Source organism: Neophocaena asiaeorientalis, unplaced genomic scaffold (assembly GCF_003031525.2).
Source record: "Neophocaena asiaeorientalis asiaeorientalis breed wild unplaced genomic scaffold, Neophocaena_asiaeorientalis_V1.1 scaffold136, whole genome shotgun sequence".
NCBI classification, from domain to species: Eukaryota; Metazoa; Chordata; class Mammalia; order Artiodactyla; family Phocoenidae; genus Neophocaena; species Neophocaena asiaeorientalis.
In genome coordinates this window covers 5,881,848-5,902,084 of record NW_020185333.1, presented here as the reverse complement: position 1 = coordinate 5,902,084, position 20,237 = coordinate 5,881,848, and the positions used below count along the sequence as shown (strand labels likewise).

At 35.4% G+C, this 20,237-nt stretch overlaps 1 protein-coding gene across 4 annotated transcripts in view; it reads left to right on the top strand.

Moving 5' to 3' along the window:
• The window catches only part of DZIP3 (DAZ interacting zinc finger protein 3), a 110,652-nt gene that overhangs the window by 57,084 nt on the left and 33,331 nt on the right, over window positions 1-20,237 (top strand). For all 4 annotated transcript variants that reach the window (XR_003001869.1, XM_024735384.1, XM_024735382.1 and 1 more), the window contains exons 15-18: window positions 1,807-1,839; window positions 2,949-3,118; window positions 3,897-3,941; window positions 19,485-19,510. Coding sequence is in view for 3 of the 4 variants with exons in the window: in XM_024735384.1 (XP_024591152.1) it covers window positions 1,807-1,839; window positions 2,949-3,118; window positions 3,897-3,941; window positions 19,485-19,510 (274 nt within the window). In the remaining variant the exon portion in view is untranslated. The remainder of the gene's footprint in view (window positions 1-1,806; window positions 1,840-2,948; window positions 3,119-3,896; window positions 3,942-19,484; window positions 19,511-20,237) is intronic.

The window sequence follows — 20,237 nt, the reverse complement described above, 5'->3', positions numbered from 1 at the left end:
AGGTAGAGTGCTAAGGGTAGGAGATTCAGTGAGCTCACATTCTTGAGAGAATATCCTCATCAAGAAGCCAATAGAAATTACAGTGCTAGAGATGTTTCCAGAATACCATGGGAAATTCTAGCCTAAGAGAATCCAAAAAGGCTTTCTGGAGATAGAATATCTAAGGAGTTGTTAAATGACATGTAAAAGTTAGCCAAGTGAAGAAGATGGAGAAGGATGTTTCAGAAGGAAACAAGAGCAAAGGTATAGAAACATAAAAATATAGTACAAGGAACTAAAAAGTTTGGCAATACTGAGATTAAAGTAGGGGAGAGTTCATTAGAATACATTCAAGAGGATTTCTCTTGCCATGTTGAGGAATTTGTGTTTTCAAAAAGGAATTGTTGAATATTTTTAAGTAGAGGAGTTTTATCACTTGTACAAAATTAAGGATGCCTAAAACCATGAAATACAGGTACTGAGTATTACAAGAATGCCCTTTTAGACACCATGAGTGTATGTTTCTCCTTTCTATCAGAACCTTGACTTTTGTTTAAAAGTTTGGTCATAGGTAATTTTAAAAATCAGATAACATTTATGCAAGGTCTAAGGTTGTCTAAGGTTGGTGGTGGCCATTCCCAAACATTATTTGTTGTTATGGGGAAGACTTCAGACCTCCTCCCCACATTCCAGGATAGCTTCTCAGCTGTCATGGTGGAAAGTGGAGTTGAAGCCATGTCAGCATCACTGAAACCCTTGCTGTGTTATTCTAGGTGAATTTTCCTGGTCCCAAATTATTAGTCATACTACCTGGTGAGCAACTGATAATCACAGTGATGCTATTTAAATGTATAACTTTCCAAGCTTCTAGTAATTGTTGACCTGGTCCAGATTTTCTTCAGCTATAATTGCTAGGCCCCAATCCCACTCCTTTTGCTAAGGCTCTGGGATTCCATTGTGTTTTCCTACTTAACCTTCAAGAAAGCTTTCTTTGAACATAAAAGAAGAGAATGCTGAGTTTGATGCTATAAGAAAGTCAAGCAAGCACCCTTGACTTGTAAATTGGCTTATAAATTAGAGGCTTTTCTTTTTTACATTTACTCTATTAAGATTTTGAATGACAAAAACTTATGAGAATAATAATATTTGGGAAAGTGAGTTGAGCAATAAATTCAAGGTATTTCAAACAGTTTTCACTCTGAAAGTCTGATGAGCTTATTGCTCAAGTCCCTTTAATAGAGGCTTTCCTGGTATCTTATATGTCTTCCCTAGTAGTTATTACAGTTTGGTTTTCATTGGTGTATCTGATTATTTGATTAATATCCATTGTCCCCACTAAATCTCTATGACGGTTATCTTTTTCCTCACCATTCAAACTCTAGAGCCTAACACAGCCTGATATATCATAGGTGCTTAATAAATATTAATGGGCAAGGAGAGAGAATGCTCATCAAGATTTTGCTAAAAAAAAGGATCAAACTTTCAATGGAGGTTTGCTTCATAATTGACTATTACTTCATGACCTTAGACTGTAAACTGTAAAAATTTGCTTCTTGATTTAAAGTGCTTGTGTTCTAGGCATTATCTATTATGAACTATCTTTTTTTTAAACCTTTCTTTCTCTAAACATGGGTTTATAACCTTTATGTTATAATCTAATTAAGCCTTGTTTAAACTGGATTCATGAGTGAAGTTGGTTATTTTTAGTTATAATATTTATTGGTGCAATGTAAAAAATCTTCTGTTTTTTCTTAGTCTCAGTCTGATATTTGTTAGTTATATTACATTTGCAATTATATATCTAAATTTTTTCTTTATGTATCATAGGAATTGCTCTACAGTCAATAACAGGCAGTCAACGTAAGTATGTTTAAAAACCAAATGCCTAAGTGACCTTTCAACCCAGGATAGCTAAGGGGCACCTATAGATTTTTACTCGGTCAGATAAACTGTATGATAAACTGTAATTGTTTGTTATAAGATCGGAAAATTTTATGGTCAGATTACTACTGGTCAGCTGAATCTAGTATGAGCCTTTATTCAGCCTTTGTCTTAGTGCACATGCCCTAGGGTTTACCCTAACAAAGTATTTTAACTTTTGACACACAGGGCACTTCAACAGGCAAAAATGCCTACCTGCTTGCTCTACCTGCTCATATATGCTACTGTTTAGCTTATGTAACTTTTATCTGGTTAACTATCCATTGTTAACCTATATACTTTTCTGCCAGGTGGTGAGTTGCTAATTTTTTTATTTCCATTTATATACTGTTGGGTTTTTTAAAATGGAATTCAAATTTTGCAATTAAAATTATACTTAAGAAAGTAACACCATGGGTTTTGTTTGGAGTAAAATTATACTTAAGAAAGTAACACCATGGGTTTTGTTTGGAGTAAAATTATACTTAAGAAAGTAACACAATGGGTTTTGTTTGGACCATCTGTGACCAGTCACATGAAGTCCACAAGTTTAGGTATTGAATCTCTGGAGCGGTGTCAAGGATCATGGTATCAAAGAAATCACATAATTGGGGACTGATACCCTTTAATAACCTTTGATTATAAAAAAGAAGAAAAAAGGGAAAAAATACATCTAGCTTTTCCTTCTCTTTATGTTTCAGACTTATGCCCTAAAATAATACTAGTTGCAATATTTAATAAGGTCAATGTCAGGATACTCAAAAACTTAGTATTTAGAATTGACTTAAGTCTGCTATCTATAGTCTGCTTAAGATAACAGTCAAGTATCTTAGCATTTGAGTTTATATTGATTGGTTTCAGGCTAGTATATGTACCTGTTATTTGGTCATTGATAAATGGGCATTTTATTTTCATTTAGCATTTGAACAGAGTAAGATGTCTTCTATTTCTGGGGTGGTGTTATGGGGGGAGTAAATATATTTAAAATAGTGATAAGAGGCTAAAATTATATGCATCCAGACTTTGAGTGTTTTGGTTTTAATATTTAGGTATTGAAATAGAAGAGTTACAAAATGAAGAAGAAGAACTAAGTCCGCCTCTTATGGAGTACAATATAAATGTGAAATCAATCCCTGAAATACAGTTAGCAGAAATGAATAAAGATGGGGCATCGATACCCAGTGAATCTTCAACAGAATCTATTAAAGATCTCCAGGAAGTATAACTGCTCATTAATATTTGAATTAGAAGAACTTAAGGCTTTTAGCTTGTTGCATGTGCTATTCTTAAAGCCTCCCAGACAATCTTAGTTTATATTTATCAAAGTGTTTACACAGAGCTTGAATTGGAATGGTTCTTTCCCCAATACTTTCTTCCATAATCTTTCCTGCCTTAGCCATATATTTTGGCAGCATTTATTGAACATTTATTATGTGCCTGGCACATGTTTCTTCATCCTGAGTGGTAGAATGGATGTGGGAGGTTAACAGAAAGTAGAAGAAAGCATAGTGGGGAATAGAAGGAGAGAGAAAGGAAGAGAAAACAGGGATATTTCAATGCTATTTACACAGAGGTAGAATTAAAACCATCCAGGATGTATTTCTTTACAGATAAGTGGTAACAGATATTATGTAGTCACTAAATTCTTCCTAGGCTTAATTTTTCATCTAATGGACCTGAATATGTTGATTTTTTTTAAGGTGCCTTCCTCCTCTGTTAGTCATGCATGCACGTGTGCAAGTGAGGACCTCTGAGCTCTTTTCAGTAGCCTACTTATTGACATTATATGTTGTTCCTTTATACATCACTGATTTCTCAAGCAGAAAACTGAGATTAAAATTAAGATGAAAATAATTTTCCATAGAATCTAGAAGGAAAGTGTGATCTATATAAGAAGATAAAAGATCCCAGTGGTTAGAGGAAATACATTTTGTAAAGTAATCCATTGTGCAGTTTGAATTGCATATTAAATAAATGATTTATTTCTTATCTATCAGGTTAAGAGTAAACCAAAGAAAAAGAAAAAGACCAAGAATAAAAAGGTAAGAGGCTATATTAGTGTTATAATAGAGGAATGTCTGATTATGAACACTTAGGTTTAATACATTGTTTTACTATTAGTTAGAACTTAAAATTAGTCCAAGTAGACATGTAGCACAAATGACTTATAAATGTTCATAGCTTATTGAATATATGATTATAGAGAAGTCTATGTATGTTAGATTCTGAAAATGATTTAAACTTACAGTATGCCCTACTTTACTTCCCTAAATCATAATATATACATTTAAATATATAAGTAGAGAAACTGAATTAGTCACTTGGAAATTTCACTAATTTCTGTGTACAACTCTCATTTTAAAAAATGCCTACTCTTTTTTTTTTTTACATCTTTATTGGAGTATAATTGCTTTACAATGGTGTGTTAGTTTCTGCTTTATAACAAAGTGAATCAGTTATACATATACATATATTCCCATATCTCTTCCCTCTTGCATCTCCCTCCCTCCCACCCTCCCTATTCCACCCCTGTAGGTGGTCACAAAGCACCGAGCTGATCTCCCTGTGCTATGCGGCTGCTTCCCACTAGCTATCTATTTTACGTTTGGTAGTGTATATATGTCCATGCCACTCTCTCACTTTGTCACAGCTTACCCTTCCCCCTCCCCATATCCTCAAGTCCATTCTCTAGTAGGTCTGTGTCTTTATTCCTGTCTTACCCCTAGGTTCTTCATGACATTTTTTTTTCTGAAATTCCATATATATGTGTTAGCATATGGTATTTGTCTTTGTCTTTCTGACTTACTTCACTCTGTGTGACAGACTGTAGGTCCATCCACCTCATTACAAATAGCTCAATTTCGTTTCTTTTTATGGCTGAGTAATATTCCATTGTATATATGTGCCACATCTTCTTTATCCATTCATCCTATGATGGACACTTAGGTTGCCTACTCTGTTTTAAACACAGCTTCTTTTCATATTTTTACAGATAAGTTCAGAAGCATTTTTCAAAACCTAAGAAATCTTGATTTTCTCCTTTGTGTCTAAGACTCTTCCAACAATGCAGTAATGTACAAAAATGATACAAATCCAAGAAGCTTCTTTATGCCTCTTCCTGTTATTTGAGAGTTGTAAAATGAACAAGTTATGATCTGTAGCGCAGTTTTAGCAAGAAGTCTCTTAATAGCTTGAAAAATTACAAGAGAAAGTCAAGAGTATTTTTTTATTGGCTTAATTCTTTAAAGTTAATACTTTATTATTTTAGAGCAGTTTTTTTGGTTTAGAGCAAAATTATGGGGAAGATACAGAGATTTCCCATATACCTCCTGCCCCCACACATGCACAGCCTCTTCAACCAACATTCCCCAGCAGAGTGGTACATTGGTTACAATTGAGGGACCTAAATTGATATATCATAATTATCCAAAGTCCATACTTTACATTTTGGTTCACTCTTGTTGTTGTACATTCCTATGGATTTGGACTCAAGATAATTTTTTTATTAAGCATATAGCTAACTGCTATGCTATGTAAACTTTACTGTGAAAAATGTTATTTTCTGGCTTGAAACATATATTTAAAGTCTAGATTATATTATAAACTGAGAATATTTGCCCAACTACAATCTGATAAGTTCATGTTATTAGTCATTTGGAAGTATACACAAACTTTAGTCATAAATGAAATTTTACACAAATGAAAGTAAATTTACAAAATACTTACTGAGGTACAGAACAAAATAAAGATTATTTTATACTCTGATCAGTAAAATATCAATAAATTTTCATATTTATCAAAAGTTATTTTGAAAATTAATTTTTTAAAATAAATTTTGTTTTTAAAAGACATGAGTACGAATATTTTTTCTTACTTTTAGACCATTCATATATAATAAAACACAACCTGATTCATTAGTTTAGCTGCTATTTTTTATTTTTGCCAAAGCATTGGTAAGTCCCAGGTCTAATACTGCATAAGGCTGACCAAGTAAATCTACAGCTATTAGACCACAAATCTAAGCTCCAAGTGTTACATGTGTCTCTTCCTTACTTCCAAAAGATTAAAATATGTTAATACTTGGATTCTCAATTTTAGCTAAATGGAAAGCCCCACTTCTATGTCAAATTGAAATTAAACAGGGAATAAACATAAGCAGAAATAATGTAAATGCTACTTAAAATTTATACACTAGTAATATTAAAAATTTCTTATTAAAGTCAGCAACTATCTAGGAATTTTTTGTTTTCTTTAAACATCCTAAGTTTACTTCCAATTTATTTTATTAAAAAAATTGAGATACTTTGAAAACAAACTAATTTTATCAAGATAAAATTTCAGCATCAGAAGAGAGATCTTGTATCTTATATCTTTTATCGACATTTGAAGTATAAACCTAAAAAGTGCTTAAAATTTTTCATATGACTATTTCGTATACAATAGTCCTCCTAGTCATATACTCAATTACTGTTATAGAAGCAAATAATTGTCTAGTATAATGTAAGCAACCAATTATAAAAAGCTGAGTCAATCAAATTCTCTTATCAAGAGTTCTCCTCACGAAAACTTCTAGCATATAGAAGTTTGTGTTATACAGAGTGACTATAAAGTCCTTATGTGTGAAATTATGTCCTCTCTTAATTATTTGATTTTCAGCATGTCTACCTAATAATAGTTGAGGTCCTAAAAACACCTATCAGGGATTCTCTGGATGAAGATGACGAAAAAGTAAAATTTGTGTAGCAACTAGAGGGGACAATAAGATAACTTCTGCCTCTTCTAACTAGTATGTATAGAGGTATAAATAACTCTTTTGAGAGTTCATTAGTTCTTTCTTCCCAATTCCATTCCCTACTCAGAGGGACTGAGGGTTAGGAATAGAAAAGGAAGGTAAAGCAGATAGCAGAAGTATAGAATGCTTTGTGATTGAAGCCTTGGGGAAAAAAGAAATATGGCAGGAAATAAATCAGGCTTTTCAAAGTGGATGTCACCTGTAAAGGGAAGTTGCTGAGATGCATGTAAGACAGGCATGAAGTTGTCCTGGAAAGAGCTTAAAAGGAGTTTTAGAAATACAGGTATCTCACGCTTTTCGAAATTCACTTTACGCCACTTCGTTTTTTATGAAAGACCTGCATTAGTATCTGTTTGTGCTAACCAAAAGAAATCTGAAGAGGATTTTTGCTTATACAAAAAAAAGGTACAGACTAACCTCATTTTATTGCACTTTGCTTTATTGCACTTTGCAGATACTGTATTTTTTACAAATTGAAGGTTTGTGGCAACCCTGCATCAAGCAAGTCTATTGGCACCATTTTCCCAACAGCATTGACTCACTTTGTGTTTCTGTGTTGCATTTTGGTAATTCTCACATTTCAAACTTTTTCATTATTATTATTTTATTATGGTGATCTGTGATCAGTGATCTTTTTTTTAGGTATAGTTGATTTACAATATTATATTAGTTTTGAGTATACAACGTAGTGATTCAAAATTTTTATTGATTATACTCCATTCAAAGTTATTATAAAATATTGGCTATATTCCCTCTGCTGTACAATATATCCTCTTAGTTTATTTATTTTATACATAGTATACCCCTATAATGTCCCTCCCCACTTCCCTCTCCCCATTGGTAACCGCTAGTTTGTCTTCTATATCTTTGAGTCTGTTTCTGTTTTGTTATATTTATTCATTTGTTTTATTTTTTATATTCCAAATATAAGTGATACCATATAGCATTTGTCTTTCTCTGTCTGACTTATTTCACTAATCATAATACTCTCTAGGTCCATCCATGTTGTTGCAAATGGTAAAATTTCATTCTTTTTTATGGCTGAGTAGTATTCCATTGTGTATATATACCATATTTTCTTTACCCATTCATCTGTTGATGGACGCTTAGGTTGCTTCCATATCTTGGCTAGCATAAATAATGCTTATGAACATTGTGGTGCATGTATCTTTTCAAATTAGTGTTTTTATTTTCTTTGGCTGTACACTCAGGAGTGGAATTGCTGGATCATGTGGTAGTTGTATTTTTGGTTTCTTGAGGAACCTCCGTACTGTTTTCCATAGTGGCTGCACCAATTTCCATTCCTACCAAAGGTGTACAGTGTTCCTTTTCTCCACATCCTTGCTGACATTTGTTATTTGTGGTCTTTTTGATTATAGCCATTTTGACACATGTGAGGTGATATCTCATTGTGGTTTTTTTTTTTGTTTTTTTTTGCGGTACGCAGACCTCTCACTGTTGTGGCCTCTCCCGTTGCAGAGCACAGGCTCCGGACGTGCAGGCTTAGCGGCCATGGCTCACGGGCCCAGCCGCTCCACGACATGTGGGATCTTCCCAGACCAGGTCACAAACCCATGTCCCCTGCATCGGCAGGTGGACTCTCAACCACTGCGCCACCAGGGAAGCCCCTCATTGTGGTTTTGATTTGCATTTCTCTGATGATTTGCAATGTTGAGCATCTTTTCATGTGCCTGTTGGCCATCTATATGTCTTCTGAAGAAAAGTGTCTATTCAGGTCTTCTGTTCATTATTTAATCAGGTTGTTTGGGTTTGTTTTTTTTTAATATTGAATTGTATGAGCTGTCTGTTTTGGATATTAAACCGGTTTTGGTCATATCATTTGCAAATATTTTCTCCCATTCAGTAGGTTATCTTTTCATTTTGTTGATGGTTTCCTTTGCTGTGCAAAAGCTTTTAAATTTAATTAGGTCCCATTTGTTAATTTTTGCTTTTCTTCCCTTTGCCTTAGGAGACAGATCCAAAAAATATATTGCTACAATTTTTGTCAAAGATGCTCTGCCTATGTGTTTTTCTAGGGGTTTTATAGTTTCTGGTCCTAAATTTAATTCTTTAATCCATTTTGAATTTATTTTTGTATATGGCATGAGAAAATGTTCTAATTTCAGTCTTTTACATGTAGTTGTTCAGCTGTTCCAGCACTACTTATTGAAGAGAATGTCTTTTCCCCATTGCATATTCTTGCCTCCTTTGTCATAGATTACTTGACCATAAGTGTGTGGGTTTATTCCTGAGTGGCTCTCTATTCTATTCCTTTGATCCATGTGTCTGTTTCTGTGCCAGTACGATACTGTTTTGATTACTGTAGCTTTGTAGTACAGTCTGAAGTCAGGGAGCATGATACCTCCAGCAATGTTTTTCTTTCTCAGGATTGCTTTGGCTATTCAGGGTCTTTGAATTTTCATACAAATTTTAGAATTATTTGTTTTAGTTCTGTGAAAAATGCCATTGGTATTTTGATAGGGATTGCATTGAATCTGTGAATTGCTTTGGGTAGTATGGTCATTTTAACAATACTAATTCTTCCAATCTGTGAACATGGTATATCTACCCATCACTTTGTGTTATCTTCAATTTCTTTCATCAGTATCTTTAGTTTTCCAAGTACAGGCCTTTTACCTCCATGTATTTATTCCTAGGTATTTCATTCTTTTTGATGCAATGGTAAATGGGATTGTTTTCTCAATTTCTCTCTCTGATATTTGTTAGTGTAGAGAAATGCAACAGATTTCTGTAAATTAATACTGTATCCTGTGACTTTACTGAATTCATTGATGAGCTCTAGTAGTTTTCTAGTGGTGTTTTTAGGGTTTTCTATGTATAATATCATGTCATCTGCAAACAGGAACAGTTTTACTACCTCCCTTCCAATTTGGATTATTTTTCTTTCTTTTTCTTGTCTGTGGCTAGGACTTCCAAAACTGTGTTGAATAGAACTAGCAAGAGTGGGCATCATTGTCTTGTTCCTGATGCTTTCAGCTTTTCACCATTGAGTATGATGTTAGCTGTGGACTTATCATATATGGCCTTTATTTTGTTGAGGTATATTCCCTCTGTACCTATTTTGTGGAGAAATTTTATCATAAATGGATGTTGAGTTTTGTCAAAAGCTTTCTCTACATCTATTGGGATGATCATATGATTTTTATTCTTCAGTTTATTAATGTGGTATATCACATTGATTGATTTGTGGATAGTGAACCATCTTTGCATCCCTGAGATAAATCCCACTTGAAGTGATCAGTGATCTTTGGTATTACTATTGTAATTTTTATATTTTGGGTTGCCACAAACCATGCCCATTACAAGATGGCCACCTTAAAAGATAAATGTGTGTATTCTGACTGCTCCACCGACCAGCTGTTCCCTCATCTCTCTCCCTCTCCTTGGGTTTTCTTATTCCCTGAGATGCAACAATATTGAAAAAGATCAATTAATAACCCTACAAAGGCCTCTAAGTGTTCAAATGAAGGGAAGAGTTGCAGGTCTCTCACTTTGAATCAAGAGCTAGAAATGATTAACCTTAGAGAGGAAGTTATGTTGAAAGCTGGGATAGGCCAAAAGCTAGGCCTGTTGTGCCAAACAGTTAGCCAAGTTGTGAATGCAAAGGAAAAGTTCTTGAAGTAAATTAAAGAGCTACTCCAGTGAACACAGGAATGGTAAGGAAGTGAAACAGCCTTATTGCTGATAAGGAGAAAATTTCAGTATTCTGGATAGAAGATTAAACCAGCCACAACATTGCCTTCAACCAAAGCCTAATCTAGAAAAAGGCCATAACTCTCTTCAATTCTGTAAAGGCTGAGAGAGGTGAGGAAGCTGCAGAAGAAACGTTTGAAGCCAGCAGAGGTTGGTTCATGAGGTTTAAGGAAAGAAGCTATCTCCATAACTTCAGAGTACAAGGTGAAGCAACAAGCACTGATGCAGAAGCTGCAGCAAGTTATCCAGAAGATCTAGCTAAGATAATTAATGAAGGTGACTATACTAAACAACAGATTTTTCAATGTAGACAAAACAGCCTTCTATTGGAAGAAGATGCCATCTAGGGCTTTCATAGATGAAGAGGAGAAGTAATACCTGGCTTCAAAACTCCAACACACAGGCTGACTCTCTTGTTAGGGAATAATGCAGCTAGTGATTTTAAGTTGAAGCCAGTGCTCATTTGCCATTCTGAAAATCCTAGGGTCCTTAAGAATTATGCTAAATCAAATCTGTCTGTACTCCCGAAATGGAACAACAATGCCTGGATGACAACACATCTGTTTACAACATGATTTACTAAATATATTAAGCCTACTGTTGAGACCTACTGCTCAGAAAGAAAGATTTCTGGATGTCGGTTCAAGATGGTGGACCACAAGCACGTGTGCTCACTCCCTCTTTCAAGAACACCAGAATTACAACTAACTGCTGAACAATCATTGACAGGAAGAACTAGAACTCACCAAAAAAGATACCCCACATCCAAAGACAAAGGAGAAGCTGCAATGAGACAGTAGGAAGGGTGCAATCACAATAAAATCAAATCACATAACCGCTGGGTGGGTGACTCACAAACTGGAGAACACTTATACCACAGAAGTCCACCCACTGGAGTGAAGGTTCCGAGCGCCACGTCAGGCTTCCCAACCTGGGGGTCTGGCAATGGGAGGAGGAATTTGCAGAGAACCAGACTTTGAAGGCTAGTGGGATTTGACTGCAGGATTTTGACAGGACTAGGGGAAACAGAGACTCCACTCTTGGAGGGCACACACAAAGTAGTGCATGCATAAGGACCCAGGGGGCAGGAGCAGTGACCCCATAGGAGGCTGAACCAGACCTACCTGCTGTTGGAGGGACTCCTGCAGAGGCAGGGGATGGCTGTGGCTCACCACAGAGACAAGAACACTGGCAGAAGAAGTTCTGGAAAGTACTCCTTGGCGTGAGCCCTCCTGGAGTCCACCATTAGCCCCACCAAAGAGCCTGTAGCCTCCAGTGCTGCGTTGCCTCAGGCCAAACAACCAACAGGGAGGGAATTCAGCCCCACCCAGCAGCAGACAGGCAGATTAAAGTTTTACTGAGCTCAGCCCACCACAGCAACACCCAGCTCTACCCACCACCAATCCCTCCCATCAGGAAGCTTGCACAAGCCTCTTAGATAGCCACATCCACCAGAGGGCAGACAGCAGAAGCAAGAAGAACTACAATCCTGCATCCTGTGGGACAAAAACCACATTGACAGAAAGACAGACAAAATGAAAAGGCAGAGGACTATGTACCAGATGAAGGAACAAGATAAAACCCCAGAAAAACAATTAAATGAAATGGAGATAGGCAACCTGCCAGAAAAAGAATTCACAATAATGATAGTGAAGATGATCGAGGAACTCGGAAAAAGAATGGAGGCAAAAATTGAGAAGATGCAAGAAATATTTAACAAAGACCTACAAGAATTAACAAAAATATACCTAGAAGAATTAAAGAACAAACAGACATGAACAATATAATAACTGAAATCAAAAAAATACACTAGAACGAATCAGTAGCAGAATAACGGAGGCAGAAGAAAGATAAGTGACCTAGAAGACAGAATGGAGGAATTCACTGCCACAGAAGAGAATAAAGAAAAATGAATGAAAAGAAATGAAGACAGCCTAAGAGACCTCTGGGACAACATTAAACCCATCAACATTTGCATTATAGGGGTCCCAGAAGGAGAAGAGAGAGAGAAAGGACCTGAGAAAATATTTGAAGAGATTATAGTCAAAAACTTCCCTAACATGGGAAACAAAATAGCCACCCAAGTCCAGGAAACGCAGAGAGTCCCAGGCAGGATAAACCCAAGGAGAAACATGCTGAGACACATAGTAATCAGATTGACAAAAATTAAAGACAAAGAAAAATTATTAAAGGCAACAAGGGAAAAACGACAAATAACATACAAGGGAACTCCCATAAGGTTAACAGCTGATTTCTCAGCAGAAACTACAAGCCAGAAGGGAATGGCACGATATATTTAATGTGATGAAAGGGAAGAAGCTGCAACCAAGATTACTCTGTTCAGCAGGGATCTCATTTAGATTTGACAGAGAAATCAACAGCTTCACAGACAAGCAAAAGCTAAGAGAATTCAGCACCACCAAACCAGCTCTACAACAAATGCTAAAGGAACTTCTCTAAGTGGGAGACACAAGAGAAGAAAAAGACCTACAAAAACAAACCCAAAACAATTAGGAAAGTGGTAATAGGAACATGCATATAGATAATTACCTTAAGCTTGAATGGATTAAATGCTCCAACCAAAAGACACAGGCTCGCTGAATGGATACAAAAACAAGACCCATATATGTGCTGTCTACAAGAGACCCACTTCAGACCTAGGACACATACAGACTGAAGGTGAGGGGATGGAAAAAGATATTCCATGCAAATGGAAATCAAAAGAAAGCTGGAGTAGCAATACTTGAATCAGATAAAATAGACTTTAAAATAAAGAATGTTATAAGAGACAAAGAAGGAAGGACACTACATAATGATCAAGGGATCAATCCAAGAAGAATATATAAGAATTATAAATATATATGCACCCAACATTGGAGCACCTCAATACATAAGGCAAATACTAACAGCTATAAAAGGGGAAATCGACAGTAACACAATAATAGTGGGGGACTTTAACACCTCACACCAATGGACAGATCATCCAGACAGAAAAATAACAAGGAAACACAAGCTTTAAATGATACAATAGACCAGATAGATTTAATTGATATTTATAGGACATTCCATCCAAAAATAGCAGATTACGCTTTCTTCACAAGTGCACATGAACATACTCCAGGATAGATCACATTTTGGGTAACAAATCAAGCCTTGGTAAATTTAAGAAAATTGAAATCATATCAAAGCATCTTTTCTGACCACAACACTATGAGATTAGAAATAAATTACAGGTAGAAAAACGTAGAAAAGCACAAGCACATGAAGGCTAAACAATCCGTTAATAAATAACCAAGAGATCACTGAAGAAATCAAGGAGGAAGTTCAAAAATACCTAAAAACAAATGACAATGAAAATACGATGGCCCAAAACCTCTGGGATAAAGCAAAAGCACTTCTAAGAGGGAAGTTTATAGCAATACAGTTCTACCTCAAGAAACAAGAAAAATCTCAAGTAAACAACCTAACCTTACACCTAAAGCAATTAGAGAAAGAAGAACCAAACAATCCCAAAGTTAGCAGAAGGAAAGAAATCGTAAAGATCATATCAGAAATAAATGAAAAAGAAATGATGGAAATGATAGCAAAGATCAAAACTAAAAGCTGCTTCTTTGAGAAGATAAACACAATTGATAAGCCATTAGCTAGACTCATCAAGAAAAAAAGGAAGACTTAAATAAACAGAATTAGAAATGAAAAAGGAGAAGTAACAATGGACACTGCAGAAATACAAAGCATCATGAGAGAATACTACAAGCAACTATATGCCACCAAAATGGACAACCTGGAAGAAATGGACAAATTCTTAGAAAAGCACAACCTTCCGAGACTGAACCAGGAAGAAATACAAAATATAAACAGACCAATCACAAGCACTGAAATTGAAACTGTGATTAAAAATCTTCCAACAAACAAAAGCCCAGGACCAGATGGCTTCACAGGCCAATTCTATCAAACATTTAGAGAAGAGCTAACACCTGTCCTTCTCAAACTCTTCCAAAATATAGCAGAGGGAGGAACACTCCCAAACTCATTCTATGAGGCCACCATCACCCTGATACCAAACCAGATAAAGATGTCACAAAGAAAGAAAACTACAGGCCAATATCACTAATGAACACAGACACAAAAATCCTCAACAAAATACGAGCAAACAGAGTCCAGCAGCTCATTAAAAGTTTCATACACCATAATCAAGTGGGGTTTATCCCAGGAAAGCAAGAATTCTCAATATTCTCAAATCAATCAATGTGATACACCATATTAACAAATTGAAGGATAAAAACCATATGATCATCTCAAGAGATGTAGAAAAAGCTTTTGACAAAATTTAACATCCACTTATGATAAAAACCCTGCAGAAAGTAGGCATAAAGGGAACTTACCTCAACATAATAAAGGCCATATATGACAAACCCACAGCCAACATCACAGCCAACCCATAGCCACAGTTCTCAATGGTGAAAAACTGAAACCATTTCCACTAAAATCAGGAACAAGACAAGGTTGCCACTCTCACCAGTATTATTCAACATAGTTTTGGAAATTTTAGCCACAGCAATCGGAGATAAAAAATAAAAGGAAGCCAAATCGGAAAAGAAGAAGTAAAGTTGTCACTATTTGCAGATGACATGATACTATACGTACAGAATCCTAAAGATGTCACCAGAAAACTGTTAATCAATGAATTTGGTAACGTAGCAGGATACAAAATTAATGCACAGAAATCTCTTGTACTCCTATACACTAATGATGAAAAATCTGAAAGAGAAATTAAGGAAACACTCCCGTTTACCATTGCAACAAAAAGAATAAAATACCTAGGAATAAACCTACCTAAGGAGACAAAAGAACTGTATGCAGAAAACTATAAGACACTGATGAAAGAAATTAAAGATGATACCAACAGATGGAGAGATACACCATATTCTTGGATTAGAAGAATCAACATTGTGAAAATGACTATACTACCCAAAGCAATCTACAGATTCAATGCACTCCCTATCAATCACCCAGTGGCATTTTTCACAGAACTAGAACAAAAAAATCTTAAAATTTGTATGGAAACACAAAACACCCGAAATAGCCAAAGCAATCTTAAGAAAGAAAAATGGAGCTGGAGGAATCAGGCTCCCTGACTTCAGACTATACTACAAAGCTATAGTAATCAAGACAGTATGGTACTGACACAAAAACAGAAATATAGATCAATGGAACAGGATAGAAAGCCCAGAGATAAACCCACACACATATGGTCACCTTATCTTTGATAAAGGAGGCAAGAATATACAATGGAGAAAAGACAGCCTCTTCAATAAGTGGTGCTGGGAAAACTGGACAGCTACATGTAAAAGAATGAAATTAGAACACTTCCTAACACTATACACAAAAATAAACTCAAAATGGATTAAAGACCTAAATGTAAGGCCAGACACTATAAAACTCTTAGAGGAAAACATAGGCAGAACACTGTATGACATAAATCACAGCAAGATCCTTTTTTGACCCACCTCCTAGAGAAATGGAAATTAAAATAAACAAATGGGACCTAATAAAACTTAGCTTTTGCACAGCAATGGAAACCATAAACAGGATAACCCTCAGAATGGGAGAAAATATTTGCCAATGAATCCAGAGACAAAGGATTAATCTCTTAAATATATAAACAGCTCACGTAGCTCAATATTAAAAAAAAAAATCCAAAAATGGTCAGAGGACCTAAATAGACATTTCTCCAAAGAAGACCTACAGATGGTCAAGAAGCACATGAAAAGCTGCTCAACATCAATAGTTATTAGAGAAATGCAAATCAAAACTACAATGAAGTATCACTCACACCAGTTATAATGGGCATCATCAGAAAATCTACAAACAACAAATGCTGGAGAGGGTGTGGAGAAAAGGGAACCCTCTTGCACTGTTGGTGGGAATGTAAATTGATGCAGCCACTATGGAGAACAGTATGGAGGTTCCTTAAAAAACTAAAAATGGAATTACCATATAACCCAGCAATCCCACTACTGGGCATATACCCTGAGAAAACCATAATTCAGAAAGACACATGCACCCCAGTGTTCATTGCAGCACTATTTACAATAGCCAGGACATGGAAGCAACCTGAATGCCCATCGACAGATGAATGGATAAAGAAGATGTGGTACATATATACAATGGAATATTACTCAGCCATAAAAAGGAACAAAGTTGGGTCATTTGTAGAGATGTGGATGGACCTAGAGAGTGTTATACAGAGTGAAGTAAGTCAGAAAGAGAAAAACAAATATTGTATATTAGGGCATATATGTGGAATCTAGAAAGGTGGTGCAGATGAACCGTTTTGCAAGGCAGAAATAGAGACACAAATGTAGAGAACAAACGTATGGATACCTGAAGGGGGAAAGTAGGCAGTGGGTGGTGGTGAGATGAATTGGGAGATTGGGATTGACATATATACACTAATACATATAAAATAGATAACTAATAAGAACCTACTGTATAAAAAATAAATAAAATAAATTCAAAAAATAAAATAAAACAAAATAAAAGACAAAGATTTCTTTCAAAATATTACTGCTCATTGACAATGTACCTGGTCACTGAGGAACTCTGATGGAAATGTACAGTGAGATTAATGTTGTTTTCATGCCTGCTAACACAGCATCTGTTCTGCCGCCTGTGGATGAAGGAGTCACTTGGACTTTCTAGTCTTATTATTTAAGAAATACATTTTGTGAGGCTGCAGTTACCATAGGTAGTGAGTCCACTGATGGATTTGGGCAAAGTCAATTGAAAACATTCTGGAAAGGATTCACCTTTCTAGATGCCATTAAAAATATTCATAATTCATGGGAAGAGGTCAAAATATCAACATTAACAGGAGTTTGGAAGAAGTTGATTCCAGCCCTAATGGATGAAACTGAAGGATTTAAGATTTCAGTAGAGGAAATAATTGCAGATGTGAAAATAGCAAGAGAACTGGAAATAGAAGTGGAGCCTGAAGATGTGACTGAATTGCTGCAATCTCATGATAAAACTTTAATGGATAAGGAGCTGCTTCTTATAGATGAGCAAAGAAAGTAGTTTCTTGAGATGGAATCTACTCCTGGTGACAGTGCTGTAACAACTGTTGAAATGACAACAAAGGATTAAAATATGACAGAAACTTAGTTTGTAAAGCAGGGGCAGGGTTTGAGAGAATTGACTCCAATTTTGAAAGAAGTTCTACTGTGGGTAAAATGCTGTCAAACAGAGAAATCATTCATAAAAGGAAGAGGCAATTAATGCGACAAACTTCACTGTTGTCGTATTTTAAGAAATTGCCACAGCCATTGCAACTTTCAGCAACCATCACCCTGATTAGTCAGCAGCCATCAACATCAAGGCAAGACCATGTACCAAAGAAAAGACTACAGTTTGCTGAGGGCTTAGATGACGGTTAGCATTTTTTAGCAATAAAGTATTTTTAAATTAAGGTGTACACATTTTTTAAGACATAAGGCTATATTGCACACTTAATAGCCTGCAATGTAGTATAAACATATATGAACTGGGAAACCAAAAAATTCATGTGACTTGCTTTATTGCAATATTCACCTTATTGGGGTTGTCTGGAACTGAACCTTCATTATCTCTAAGGTATGCCTGTAGTTGCGTCTTCACTTTATGCCATTTCAGTTTATGAAAGGTTCCAAAGGAATGCTCTACTTTGGGATAGTGGGGGAACCTATACTTAATTATACTAGATATGTTCATTATGAACAATCAAAGGTCTTTTCAACTTAGTTATTCAAGTACACTAGAACCAAGGCAGGAGTTGATAATTCTAAATTGTAAAATCAAATTGGCACTGGACATTGAACAGACAATGAAATGCAAAAATCTTCTTAGTATACAGACAATAAAACAAATTAGTAAGTATATCATGGAATCTGTGGGGAAAGAGGCCTGAAGTATCTTGTAAACAAGGTGGTAGTAGAAATTAATACTGTAATTTATATGACAGTAATTGATACTCAATAGAAAGGTGATATATGAGTAATTAATACTCTTTAGTATGTTTACTGTCATTGATATTACCTTTATTTAATAGGTTGCCTTTATAGTTTTATTTTTAATGAAAATAAAATATAGGGCTGTTTAATATTTCCTCCTAATTCTGATCTCCCTAACACTTTTTCCCTATAAGATTCTTAATATATCAATCTGCTTTCTCTTTACATGTAGACTTTCAAGAACTCTTGTAATTAGTATTGGATTCTGTAAATGAAAATCACATACACAATTGCAATATCTGTCCCAAGATATTGCAATAGATACAAACTCTGCCACAACACTCACTTCCAATATCTGAATCAGTGATTTTCAAGTTGTGTTTCATGACTCAGTGGTAGATTATAAAATCAATTTGGTGTGTCACAACTATCATTTTAAAAAAAGAAACTGAATTAGTATGAATAAAAAAAATTTCAGAGTTCATCACTCATTGTCTTAGTTCGGGCTGCTATAGCAAACTACCATAAAATGGGTGGCAAAAACAACATTTCTCACAGTTCTGGAGGCTGGGAAATTCAAGATCAAGGTGCCAGCAGATTCAGTGTCTGGTGAAGGCTGTCTTCTTAATTTGCAGACAGCTACCTTTTCATTGTATCATCACACGTTGGAGAAAGTGATCAAGCATGCACGAGCAAGCAAGCTAGCTCTCTGGTCTCTTCTCATAAGGGTGCTAATCCCATCATGAGGACTCCACATCCTCTAAACCTAATTACCTCCCAATGGCCATACCTCCAGTTACCATCACACTGGGGGTTAGGGTTTCAACCTAAGAATTTTGGAGGCACACAAACATGCAGTCCATAACACACATAATATGAGTAAGGTTTATTTCATGGGACTTATATTTCAGTTTTATGCTTATGTATAAAAATATATATGTAAGTACATTTGAGTTATAACGTAAATTATATTTCTTATTTTGGTTGTGGTCAAAAAGCTTGAGAAATGCTGACCTAAATGCAGTTAGGTCACTGTGCTGTATCAACATAGTTGATACATAATACTAATTCTTGATGTTATTTTTCAGAATAAGGAATCTAAAGAAGAGCAAGTGTAAGTATTAGTTTATTTAATTTTTAAATGTGTCTTAGTACTGTCAAAGTGTGCTTTGCCAGAATGACACAGCCTTGCTTTAGAACGTGTTCTCACTAAGAGAAGAATAGACAGTTTTTTTGTCTTAATAAGTTGTCAGGTTTTTTTAACTGAAATTGACAAAAAGTTAAATTATCATTTATTTTGGAAGAATAGAATCTCTTGCCATTTTCCTATCAATGTATGGCTACTCAAGAGTCATCCAATGCTAACTGCTTTCTTCAAGGACTAAATTTGGTTCCAGTATAAAATCCTTTAAAATATAGTCTAGATTGTAGTTAGCCAAATATAGACTAAGTTAAACTTAACCTTAAAGGCAGATTATTGTTTGTCCCAGTGACCCCTTTTATAAAAGAGTTTGGTTTGGTTTGGTTTGTTTAATTAACCTGAAATGTTTGTTTGGTTTTTTTTAACCCCAGTTGTTAACGGTGAATTTTGAACCTTTACTGGAAACCTTTTAATGTCTAAAGAACATTGAGAGCTATATTCTACAACCATATGATCAATGACAGTGTAGTAGAGGAAGGAAGTGGGGGAGACATTCCATAAAGAGATCATTATACCCACCAAAGAGTTGTTAACTGAAAATTAGTTACTTTAGAGAACTCTCTGTGAGGACATAATTAAGATAACTTTAAAATGGTAACAAGAACATATTTTGGTAACTTTAAAGCCATCGATTTTAGTT